At 38.4% G+C, this 12,697-nt stretch overlaps 1 protein-coding gene across 1 annotated transcript in view; it reads right to left on the bottom strand.

The window, feature by feature from the left end:
- Positions 1-12,697, bottom strand: part of LOC133985228 (E3 ubiquitin-protein ligase rnf213-alpha-like) — a 43,341-nt gene that overhangs the window by 18,090 nt on the left and 12,554 nt on the right. Inside the window, 13 exon segments of the mRNA XM_062424824.1 lie at positions 18-113; positions 316-446; positions 765-4,379; positions 4,764-4,919; positions 5,065-5,249; positions 5,881-7,162; positions 7,293-7,448; positions 7,895-8,032; positions 8,425-8,642; positions 8,720-8,879; positions 9,296-9,900; positions 10,728-10,880; positions 12,429-12,602. Coding sequence (XP_062280808.1) covers positions 18-113; positions 316-446; positions 765-4,379; positions 4,764-4,919; positions 5,065-5,249; positions 5,881-7,162; positions 7,293-7,448; positions 7,895-8,032; positions 8,425-8,642; positions 8,720-8,879; positions 9,296-9,900; positions 10,728-10,880; positions 12,429-12,602 — 7,069 coding nt within the window.

The following is a 12,697-nucleotide window of genomic DNA, read 5'->3' as shown; positions in this document are numbered from 1 at the left end:
ATAATCGTCAGACTCACTTGGCTGAGGAAAGAAGATTCCTTGTGTGGGAGTCTCCATCATAATCTGTTTGGATAATGAGCACTTTGTCTGCAGTTGCTGAGCCAAGAAATTCCCTGATGACATACAAATGACATGATTTAGAATTTAATAGACAGTGGTCTCATGACAGTCATGTGCAGGGCCTTATAAGGCATATTATTATCATTTTTGTAATTGTTTTAAGTAACAAAAGCAAATGGGTATGGGAAAGGCCATCATTCATTAAGATGAGTACTTCAGCAGAAGCCACTCACTCTTTATACTGTAGTTACACACCTGATTTTCTTGAGGAAAGAGTACTCTGTGTCAAACTGGTGCAATGACAGCAGCTTGATATCATCAAGCTTTATCATCCTCTGCAGTTGCTGAGTGTCTGCTGCAGTCAGTAGCCTGGAAAATGTTGTGACCTTCAAAAAATCACCAAGAATTACAAATTAAGTTGTTACTTCTCATGAGCTATTAATAAAAATAAAAATCCTCTCATGCATAATGTTAGATTATATGTAATCAGTCTGATTTTCAATTCATATCAGTAGTTAGGGGTCAGCTGAGATTTGCATTTGTAATTTCTTTTATAACAACTTTGCATTATTTTCTCATGTACTAATACACATTCAAATTCCAACAGCCTTTTATTTTCTAAGAGGAAATAGGAATAATTTAGAAAATGTTTCCATCGTGCATTTTGCATATTAATATTTGATAGTAAAAGAAGACTAAATTACCTCTGTGAAGAAGTGGGATTGTTCTGCCTGCTGTGTGTGATGGGCTATGTAGTCTCCCAATGAACTGTGCATCTCCTCTCTAACATATTCTTTCATTAACTGCTCTCGTTCTTCATCTGGCAGTCTGGATTTGTCCAGACGAACGACAGAGTCTGGAGTTGCACAGTTGAGCAGAATTCCTTTGGCTTTGTTCAGAATGGTTTGAGTTTCAGTTTCAACGCTTTGATTGTCTGTTGCTTGCAGGACCACAGAAGAGCATGTGTCTGAGTGGTAGCCGATGAAGACATCACTTGAACCATATTGCTTTTTTGTGGAGTCCTGACTGCTTGAGGTGACAAAATCATCTACCCATTTCTGTAGCTGTTTGGCAATGCCCTTCTGCTCATCTCTGAGAACAGTGTTGATGTCAAGGTAGTGTTTCTCCAACCTGTTAATCAGTGGGATTGGAAACTGCTCATAGACCACCTCTTTCTCCTCAATGACAATGAGCCTGAAGTTTTTGTGAACTCTGCATTTCACACGATGCGTTCCTAATCCGAGGTCAACATACTTTTGATCTCCCAAGGTCACATAGTATTGGTTGAGAGCATCATACAGACTTTCGTACAGATTTTGAAGGTTCAGAAGCACAACTGTCTGTCCCGTCTCCATGCAAACTTTGACACGATTGATGTTCCTACAAATCTGTGTGTACTCCTGATCCTTTGGAAAACTGGACCCAAAGATAATCTCTGGATGGATTTGTTGAGAGAAGAAGATCTGTTGGAGAATCTGAAGAGCGGCATAGTTTTTTGTGAGAATTAGTAAGTAACGACTTTCTTGTGCTTGGCAAAATGGGGAGACGCTTTGTTTTGCTAAATCAATGGCACCTTCCTGAACCTGGACAGGAGAGATGCTTTGCTCAACCAAATCAATGGTGGAAATGCTAGCATGTGCAAAGTCATCTCTGAGTTCTCTGTGGAATATGGTCATCACATCAACATCATCCTTTCCGCTAAAGTTTCTCAGGACTGCTCCAGTGATTTGATCTGCAGTGGGACTATTGTTACAGATTTTGGTAATTGAGAATACCATCTTTATCAGACTGTAGAAATCCCGCAGACCAAAAAAACCTTTGCCTTCTTTACATACTGCCATATATGCTTTGGCAAAGGGCTCAAAGAGGTGTGTGATCTTTTCAAGAACCTTTTCTTCAGATGAACATATTCCCTTGGCACTTTTGATGAGCTCTTTTTGGTTTGGGTCTCCACGGGACACAAATATTCCACGATTCATCTTGGCAGGGTCCAGTGCCCAATTGGAAATTCCAATAAACCCAACCCTTTTATGAGGTTGCGGCTCATCATCGACACAGCCCTCTTCCAGTAATGGGTGTAGTGTTTTCAGTGGCATTTTAGGGGAATCTTCCGCTAATCCAATCTCATCAAGAACAACTACGGAAATGTATTCATCCAAGTTTTTACTTTCCTGAAAGCGGGAACACTGTTTGAATGTGTTGATGATTCCTTCAGGAGTTGAATGAGGGCTGCACTGAAAAGACACCAGATGTATCTGCTTTAGCCTCTTGTAGAGTTCAGAATGTGATGCAGGGCCCTGCATTGCATCTGCAACTAGGGTTTTTGAGAGTGATTTGGAGCTCCCTGGTTTCCCAACAATAAACAGGGGAATTCTTAGTTCGACACAGATAACCATCATGAAGAAATTTTCTTTCAAAGCATCATTTCTGGCTATTGTCTTACCCATGGGCACACCTTTGAGTAGGAGGTCCTGCATGAGTTGGATTTCCTTTTGTACTCTCTGTGTATCGTATCCACGAGGAAGCGATAAGCTGATAGTTCTCTGATATGGCCTTTTGTCCTCCAAGCAGGACTGGTAGCACACTCCAATGGCCATCAAGAGAGACCATATTACTCTGTCCCTAGCAGGTAAAAATGATGGCTGTTTTTTTTCACTCTGAAGGAATGTTGTCAGTTCCTCAGCAAACATGGAGTGATTTTTGTGGAACCACACAAAGACGTGCATACAGCGTTCAACATCCCTAAGACTGACAAAGCTGCATTCATCTTTTCTTTCCCTCATGAACTTTTGTGATGATGATAACACTTTAGTTATAGTTGGAATATAACTATTCTCAATCAAGTTGATCTTGGCCTGTCTTTGCACTATTTGTTCAATGTACATTTGCTCTGTTGAGTCATTGAGCTGTCCAAAGTCCCAAACAAGAGGAATCATGCTAGGGGGTAATACATGAACACGATACACAAGCTGTCTGAGAGGGATGGATCCAAGTCTGTCTTCAGTTTCTTCAGCCCTGACCCGGTAGCCCAATCCAGATGCCTCTAGCCTCTCAATCATCTTGTCTATATGCTTCCTGTAGGGGTTGCATGCAGCAATAATCTGCAGTCCTGTTTGACAGCCAAGTTCTTGTCCCTGCACAGAGTTATCACAAAGGATCTCCTTGATGCTGCTTATTGCTTCAGTCGTGTTTGCTTCATCAAAGAAAAGAACCGAGTCAAACTCATGATTCTCTTTATTGGCCCTTGCGAGAATTTCTGCTTCCATCACTTTCTCATATATCATTTCTGATGTAGTTCCTCCATGAACCTTGACGAGTTTCATGTTTTCTGCTGGTGCTCCACATCTTCTCAACTCACACATGAACTTGATGAGCCGTGTCTTACCACATCCTGTTTCACCCATTATAATGACTGGGATACCACACCTAAACCTCATATGGATTGCCATCATTTTGAGGATATTATCAGTTGTCAGTTCATATGTTTCATCAGGATCGGTTGGCCATTTGATGCCAAGCACACTGCATAGATGCTCAATCTTATCAGCTCGAGGAAGCTGATCAAAGTCCCTATTAAAAGGGACTCTCTGAAGTTTTAAGCCATCGTACAGCTCTTGAGTCATGATGTTTCTCTTTATCACTTTTCCTGTCAAGGGATTTATGGCATCAACCCCATTCTGGTCATTGGGCTGAAGGTGAAACCCAATGAAAGTCATGGACATATGGTCATCATTGAAAAAGATGTATGGATGTGGCTCAGATTCCCACCTTTTTCGGATGCGGAATGGAGCTAAATCTCTTTCATTAAGCCCACTGATGTCTATTTGTTGCCTCCCTGGGCTCTGGTCAGTGATGCACAGTGATGGGGTTGCAAAGTCTTTGGACATCAAGATCATGAACTCAACTACAAAGTTCTTGAACCCACGTAGTGTGTCTCCCACCAATTCAAATTTGCAGAAGTCTGAATTTTCACTGTCTTGCAACTGAAGATTAAGGAACCAGGCAAAGTTACGTAGCTCTGCCCATGAAGGATCTGGTATGCCACAGTAGATCAGCAGTATCTGGATACACTCTGCATAAGACCCTTCAATGCCTTGGTAAATGAATTTGTCAAGATTTTCATTGTTGTGAAAACGTGTGAGGTACTGATATGGTCTTTGATAAGCTTCACTCTGGAAACATTTATCATCCATGAGAGGGTCATCACTCTCCATTTCAGTGATTTCTTCTCTCCTCTTTTCCAAAGCCATAACCTCCTTTGGTGGACGGCAATTCACCTTAGGAAAAACATCCAAGAATGGAAAGTTTTCCTTTCGCCCCTAAAAACATGCAGATATGTATAAGTATATTAAAGTTTAGAATCAAAGATTTTGGGAAAATTCATTACACTAAAAATCTACACCTTCTCCTACCAGCTACTAATTGCAGCTACTGCAATTACTGGTGTACCATATTTAGCCAATCACCCAGGTCCTTCTTGCAACTGAAGCATAATCCTAACCCCTTCTGGCAGTATGTGGTAGTATGTTGTGCTTTCTACATTTCATAGCACACAGATCAACTTAACTTATTTTATCAGAGCAATTCAAGGGAAAAGGATGTAACAATTAAGGCAATAATAAAAAGGAAACCAATAGAACTGTATGGTATGATTTGAATAATGAAAAGGATGAATAAGGTTCAAACAGTGAATCTCAACTTACAGATGTGGGGGTACATCTGGGCTGATCATTTGTGGATTCCAGTAATTCAATGATATACAAGTGTTTGTGGCTACAGCGCCACATCCATCCATCTGAATCCATCAGGTAACGCAAAAACAAAAGCTTGAATAGGAATTCATTCAAGCCCTTTTGTACCTAGGTATAATAATTTGCATCATTAGAAAGAAATCTTAATGTAACTGGATAAAGGATATTTTGGCCAATTTTGACCATATTAATGAATTTTAAAAAAAAGAAAAAAAGAACTTCCATTATAAAAGGTTACATAAACATTGCTTACCGAGGATGTGACATCAAAGTTAAACATCTTGAGATCTTTCTGTTTTGGTGAGTCATACAAAGACTGGAGAACCTTGTGGTCATTGATCTCATGTTCAGCTAGGCGGATACACTTCTTGAAAGCAGTTCCTTGTTCAACATTTTCCTTCAGTTTTTCATACAATCTTTGGACAAACAGTGACTTGCCTGTAATGGTAGAATAATCAGATATCATTTGGCTGACCAAAATCACGGCATCAAGAATAACTGAGTGGAATACGTAGCATGTATTTCTAGGAATCAGGAATTCTGCTACTAGAAATCAAAAAACAAGATCAGCTTTCATTTTGTACGTTGTTTTCTATTAACTACTGAATCACTGATTTCAGCTGACATAGTTTCATACATTTTGTTGCACATCTCAACAATACTGAAGCCAAATTGAAACTGGAAATTATAGTATGTATTTAAAGGGTAACCATCATCCAATACAAGAATAGCTTCAAGGTATACTCTCATGTGACTTTTAAATTATTATACCAGTGTTTTAGGGAGATAGCTCCAAGGGCCATTTAACCATTTGTGACATGACTATTGCAAAACATCTGTGGCTCAAGGCAATCCAGGAACTGTATATGCAAAGATTTGTTATTTAAAGTTAAGTCTTTCTTCAGTTCAGATACCTAATATGTACTGTATAATGCATAACAATAGAAATTGTATTTTTTTCTTTTGTTTGTTCTGTTGATAATCTATCTATTTATGTACATAATTTCCCTAAATAACACTGTGGTATACTTCTTAAATATGAAAAAGTTACTGTACATATAGGACTCACCAACTCCTGCACGTCTAGAAGCAACAATGCCAACAGTATGACCACCTTTGAACACAGCATTCTTGTGATCTGAGGGGAAAGTGTAATGTTGGGACAAGTACCTCTGGATCCTTTCCAATGGTTCGTTTGGCACAAAGTCTCTCTTGAACTGACTGAATGCAGTAGGAATGTAAGTGTGTTCCCTATCAGAGCTGCAGTAGATCACTAGCTTGTATTCATGGATAAACTGAGACCGCAGTTCCTGAAAACACTTCTCCATTGCACAGCTAACATCATAGCTTAGTTGGTCTGCTCGGAGCATTGTGTAAATCTTCTGGCCAAAGTCACCTGGTGTGAGACATCTCCTAAGGAAAAGCTCTACCTGCTCATATGATGTTGCAGGAGTACACAAGAGAACCTCATCATAACTCGGCAGTGGCTCATAATCATTGGTCATGTATAAGCAGATACTTGAAGTCAGAATCTCATCGTGTGGGCAGATTATTAGATTAGGTTGGTCTGAGACAAGGCCTTTTGGGAGTGTTCTTCTGAGTGAAATGTCTTTTGTGTCTGAGAGCACTGGTTCCTCCCATGTATCTTCATTTTGGTTTTCTGTATCAGTCATCACTTTTAACAGACCCCCTAAACTTCTTAAGTCCAAAAGATCATGGAAAAATATTCCCTCATTCTTCATGTAGGCATTCCACAACTCTTCCAGTTCTTTCAAACCAACAGCATGGTCTGCATTTTCTGTTGGATCTTCAGCTGTAACATGACTCACACCTGCTGAAGATGTATCCATATCATCCTGGTGAAGAAAGTGACTTTGAAACAGACTAGCTTCATTGGTCCTTTTGCCAGGCTCAAAGTGGTTCTGAAACCTTTCCCATGCACCCCAGACATCTAATGATGTGCAGTTCGGTTTGATGAAAGACAGCATCATCAAAGCTTTGTCCCCTATCACTGCATTCACATTTGTTGGAGTCACAACACTGCACAGGTAGAATATTTGTTCTGCTGTGAAGTAGTTAAGGTAGTAGAGATCACATCTCTGTTGGTTCACAAAGTTCTGCCAGTCATCAAGAAACAACTCCATCTTCTTGGACAGAGCTGCAAGTTGTTCAACCAGACTTCCACATACTTCGATGTGATGAAGTGTCTGACAAAAGTTGATTTCCATAATGATACATGGGCCGGTCTGAGTTGTGCAATAAATCTTAGCATCCCAAAATCTGAAGAGTGGGTTTCCTGCAGCATAAAGGTCCACAAATACTTTTGCAAGCCTTTGGACATTGTCAAACACCTGAATATAAAGAAGAAAAACTGAGATTACAGGTAAAACATACAAATTCTATAAATATCTCATCAATTTCCTAGAAAGCAGACATGAATCTCTGTTCAAAAATCCCAAATATATAAAGATTATGCAATACCTCAGTAAAGTATTCCACCTCACTCTCATTATGTTCTCCTCTTCCAGACATTAGCATGAGCTTGTTCTGCAACTCTTTCAGGTCATCGTAGGTGCATGTCATGTTGTTTTCATGTCCGTTCTGAATTTGCAGCATCAGTGAAGTCTCTAAAGTTAGCTATAGAGGGAAGTATCAATATGATACATGCATAGGACATGAAAAGACATCATTTGTATATACTGTACATTGCAATAAAAATACATAGACAATACAAGATCAGAAATATTATAGATTGTTAAAACTGTTACAAATATGCCATATTTTGTGCTGACAATGCAACACTATGGTCAGGTTCTGGTCCACTACTAGCAATGTGAATGTTTCCAAAATGAAAAAAAAGGTTGTTGGCCTCTTGTATTTTAAATGCTCAGGTAATTTTACTATGTGGGAACAGAACCAAGTTTTCATTGTTATACTTTCATGCAGCATAATTCTTTCTAATAATATTATGCAGATGATTCACAACATATGACTAAGTTTGCTTGTTCATAGGATAGTACTCTTAACTGTTGTGTTTTCCCTATACAGGTTGAGACATGTTTATGCACTAGTTTCATGCTTACCCTTTTCTGGTTCTGGGCCTTGATGATGTATATCCCTCTCTCATTGATGGATTTAGCCAGGGACAGGGATGAAAATTCAACAGATCCATGGCTTTCCTTAACAGTTTTTAACCAGTCCAGATGCCGTGCTGTATCCCGCTATAATCAAATCACCAAACAAAAATTCTGACTGTATTTTTTAGTTTAAAGGTTTTTGTTGAGTTTTTGCTGTTTACTACAAATGGCTGATGAAATAAATGAACAGGATTTGCCATGCATACTAAACTAGGTAGATCTTCCCAGCTTATTTTGGACAGTGAATGTGCAATTCATTAATTAAGGTTAAAAATTAATAAACAAATATATATATATATATTTAAAACAAGAATCTTGAATCTGGCAGAATTTTTCATGTTTGACCATGGTTAAGATATTTTTTTTTACCTCTAACCTACCAAATTATAAGTAGTTGTGCATGTATATGGTATAGCTGTGATTGTTGTCGCAATATTAGTTACAGTGTGGTGGTGACATAAAGGGTGGAATCTCACCAACTTCTTTGGTATTTTTCTGTCATTTTCGAGTGCTTTCCACAATTTGGACAATGACTTCTTGAAGGCCTCAAAATCAGAGTCCTCCTTCAGTCCATACAACATGGATGAGTAACCAAGGACAGCATCATGAAAACAGGCCACTCGATCCACATCCAGATCATTTTCTCCAGCAGAGATGGATGCCAGGTCAACAAAAACTTTCAGCTCATTGATATCTGCAATTAAACATTTCCTTTAGATTAAGAAAATAACTGTGTTCAACCCTTACTAACAAAAATGAAATATACTTTACCTGTAAGTGCTTTTTTAACCCAATGGACAAACTCTGATGTCCGACTGAGCGCCTGAAGACATTCCCTGTGATTATCTGTAATGTCCTTCAGAATCTCTTTGGCCTTTATGAAGTTATCATCAATGCAATTAAGGCTGTTTTTCTTGAAGTCAGCTTGATTCTGAAAAGTATACATTACAGTAAGAAATTGTTTAGTACATGATTCATGATGCCAGTTTAGATGTGCATAAAAGCCTATTTGAATTAACAGTTAACATGTTCATTTTCCTCAAAACTCCCAACTTAATTGTCTGTGACTGAATGTTTTATCATACTTGCTTATTTCAATTTCCATTTTCCATTTCAATCTATACATTACAACAAATTACTGTATGTCAGTATTTAATGAGAGTACGAGTCAAACTAGTCTTCAACAATAAACACACACAACAAACTATTTCCACCAAATGTGTCACTCAGAGTCTCTCTTATGAATGAAGCCATGCCAAAACATGTGCTGTTACTACTGTCACGGTAACAACTGGTGACCTATTATAAAGTCAGCTCTTTTTAACTTACAATTGTTGCAAAACATACCACATGCAGCAAATTCTCCAGCACTTTGAAGTCTCCTTCTGGACATATTGTGGTCCTGATATCCATGATGATTTTGGCAGAGTCCATTGCAAGATGAAGATCCTGGTACTGTTGAATCTGTTTAATTCTTTTATTGATCCATTTTTTCTTATCAGATGGATTTGTTCTGCACATGATGTCTAAATCTTTTCGCAGGTCTTCATACTTTCCTTCATAGTCCTCAAAGATGCTGTCTATTTCCTCCAGTAACAATTCCCCACTCACCAGACCTTCATAGAGCTCTTTGTACCTGCTGTAGCAGCTCTGAAATATTTGGCTGTACACTAGGTCGAGAGTGTAGATTTCTTCATCAATATCATCTGTATCAGGTTGTTCTCTTGACAGCTCTTCCACTTGGTTCATCCAGCACATTTTGAAGATTGAGCTATCTTTAATGGCCTGTAGTTCTGAAGCCATTTGTCGGCTGATATCACAAAGGTTGAAATAAGTAACCTGCCCAATTGTAGTAGGGATCTGTCCATCAAGAGTGAGAACCTTCATGAATTCATTCAGATTCATTGTCTCAATGTTCTGGCGAAGTTTTGTGTCCAACCCCTTGAAGTCAACTGTGGATTAAAATATAATATTAAGGTATACAGATTGTCTTCTCAATTCAAAAACCACTACAGTATATCAAGATACAAGAATTGCAAATAATCACTCTCAATGTAAGGGAACAGCAACTGAATACTGAGGCCTTGTCAGATCAACTTAATGCCTCTTGTGGTTGCATGATGTTAAGGCAAGCAGCTCCACAGAGGAACCACAGATTTAGAACTGGGCATATATATGACTCTTTCGCACAGGATAAATAGTACCATTTTATCAGTGTTTCCACAACCCTACTGAGAAGCATCTCAGCAATTTTCTGCTAAGCTCAAACACCTAGCACTGACAGAAAATCCCTGATTCAACACTTCACATTGCCTCAAACTGTCATAGATGTTTACATCACAAAGACTATATATGAGAACAGTATTCCTAATTGAACAAACAGAAAGTCAGACAAAACAAACTAGCTAATGATTTTCACCTCCAATATTGCCAACATTAATAGATAGAAAACACACCTTGTGTTTCAACAATAAGTTCACAGACAACTTTTCACATGGAGAAAAAAACACTCCAATCGAGGGATCTGGTTCCAATACCTTGTTTTAAGGTCCTCCTCTGCCCAATTACTGTCTTTTGAGGCCTTTAAACTTAGATTTTTCTCATTTGAATCAGGTGCCAATGTATGCAAACATATACTGTATGTCTCCAAGAAATAAAAAAAATGTTTGTGATGTTTTTAAACTATGCCATAGCATAGCATCTTTATCCTGAGATGAAGTTTCTAACAAACTCAAATCTTTAAACACAATTTTCCTCTTTGTGTGTCAGAGCTGCCTACCTTTGACATGTTGCGGAAGCTCCTGGCAGATTTGTAGAAGACTTTTGACCAGCTCCTTCTCATTGTGGACAGCTTCAGCTTCGTCTTTTCTTTGTCTGAGTAATCGTCTCATGCTTCTGTCATCTTTACAACGACCATCGTCACAGAGGCCATCTAGAGGAACATAAACACTTAGATGAACACATACAGTATACTGAAGTAGAATTATAACTGTGGATTTCAATAAAGAACACCTACTGGAATTTTTAAGTGTACCCATACATGTGCAACACACACACAGACACTATACATAATGAATATAAGATGTGTGCATACAACAGACATGTTCCAAAGCAGTGGTTCCCAACCTGGGCTCCAAGGAGGGGGGGTTGTGTGAAAAAAACAATGTTCTGCTGCACACATTCACATTACTTTTTTTCCTAATCCTTACCTTGTATCAAATATTTGTGGTACATCTTGCAGCCTTTTCTTTAATTCATGGATAAAACAGCCTTCCTTTGATCTCAAATTGAGGGGTTGAGTGAATACCACAGAAACATGTAAATGCCTAAACCCAGGATCTCAAACTGACCTCTTTACCGAGAGGGTGTCTGTTAACATGATACTGACGAAAAGTTAAACATTGTAACAAAATGGAGAATGAGCAGACCTCCCGAGAGACCATTTCTGACCAATAACTAAATTATTGCCTGGCTGAACTAAAAGTATAAATGTTCTTTAGGGGCATTTGAACCAGGAGAAATTACAAATATGATAACAACATGGACAGAAAACCCCTTTGCTTACCTAAACAGACCAAGAGTCATAAACTCTAACATATTGCTGGACGACATTCATGGAGTCTCCTTGCAAATCTGAACCAAATCTGATTTTTTTTGTCCAATCATGTTAATCGTGTAATGTAATGTAATGTAATGTGTTTGTCTTATAAATACACAACAAATTGTATAACTTTCATATCTGTGTGATAATCCATTGAGGAGATATTAGTAATAAAGTAATTAGGAATACAAGTGTTCCCCTGAAACAAAAAAGCTGAATATTCATCAACACTTCATCACAAAAACATTTAAAAAGCATCCTAAACCCTGCCCATTTGACAAGAATTATAAAGATGAAAGCTTGACCTAGCTCACTGAGCTGGTCTCAAACTCATGAGCCAAGACAATTCCTATTAAGATGTTTCTTTTGTTTGTTTTTCGGCTTATATGAGTATGTTTACACTGCTCAAGATTTTAAGTGTAGTCAGATTAAACTTTATTCAACAAAATTACAAGAAACCAGCCAAGACCTGAATCCTCAACTTAGTCTGCAACGGTGCTCTGAATAAGAAAGTGATGCTTGAAACTGGATAACGGCCTGCTTGCTGACAGCAGTCAGCCAATTAGAAGCTAAACCGAAAAGACTCTGTCCAGAGCAGCCTGAAACAGCTCGAATCCTCTCCACCGGTGATGGTCCACAATGCTACACTACAAGAACTCAACCTGGTACAAGCAGGATCACATCGCACTAAGCTGCGACTTGCAGCCAACTCAATTTAGAAAGACCTGCCAAGAGAACACCTCTGCCTCTACCTTGTCAACAGTAACACATAACATGGCTTTGTGTTAAAAAATAAATGTAATAGTATAAGAGAGGAAAGAGAGAAAACACAGAAAAAACAGGTCGAGGAGATATAAATATAAAGATATTCTGATTCACCTATCTTCAGCAAGTCAACAAATTCTCGTTCTCTCTGGAAGATTTGGTTTAACGTCTTCATTTGGATTTCTCCAGTGAGGAATTTTTCTGACACAGATTTGAATGCCGAACTTGCCAAAGACATCCTGATTTGAGCTTCATCTGACAATTTGTCAATCAGACTTCCTCTTGCACCTAGAAAACAAGCAAAGCACTAAAATAAACTACAAAACATTTTACTATTATCTATGTGTGCATAAAAATGTAAACAGTCAATCACAATAAATGTT

Source organism: Scomber scombrus, chromosome 8 (assembly GCF_963691925.1).
Source record: "Scomber scombrus chromosome 8, fScoSco1.1, whole genome shotgun sequence".
Classification (NCBI taxonomy): Eukaryota; Metazoa; Chordata; class Actinopteri; order Scombriformes; family Scombridae; genus Scomber; species Scomber scombrus.
The sequence above is the reverse complement of the archived record's forward strand: the minus strand, read 5'-3'. Positions and strand labels throughout refer to the sequence as shown.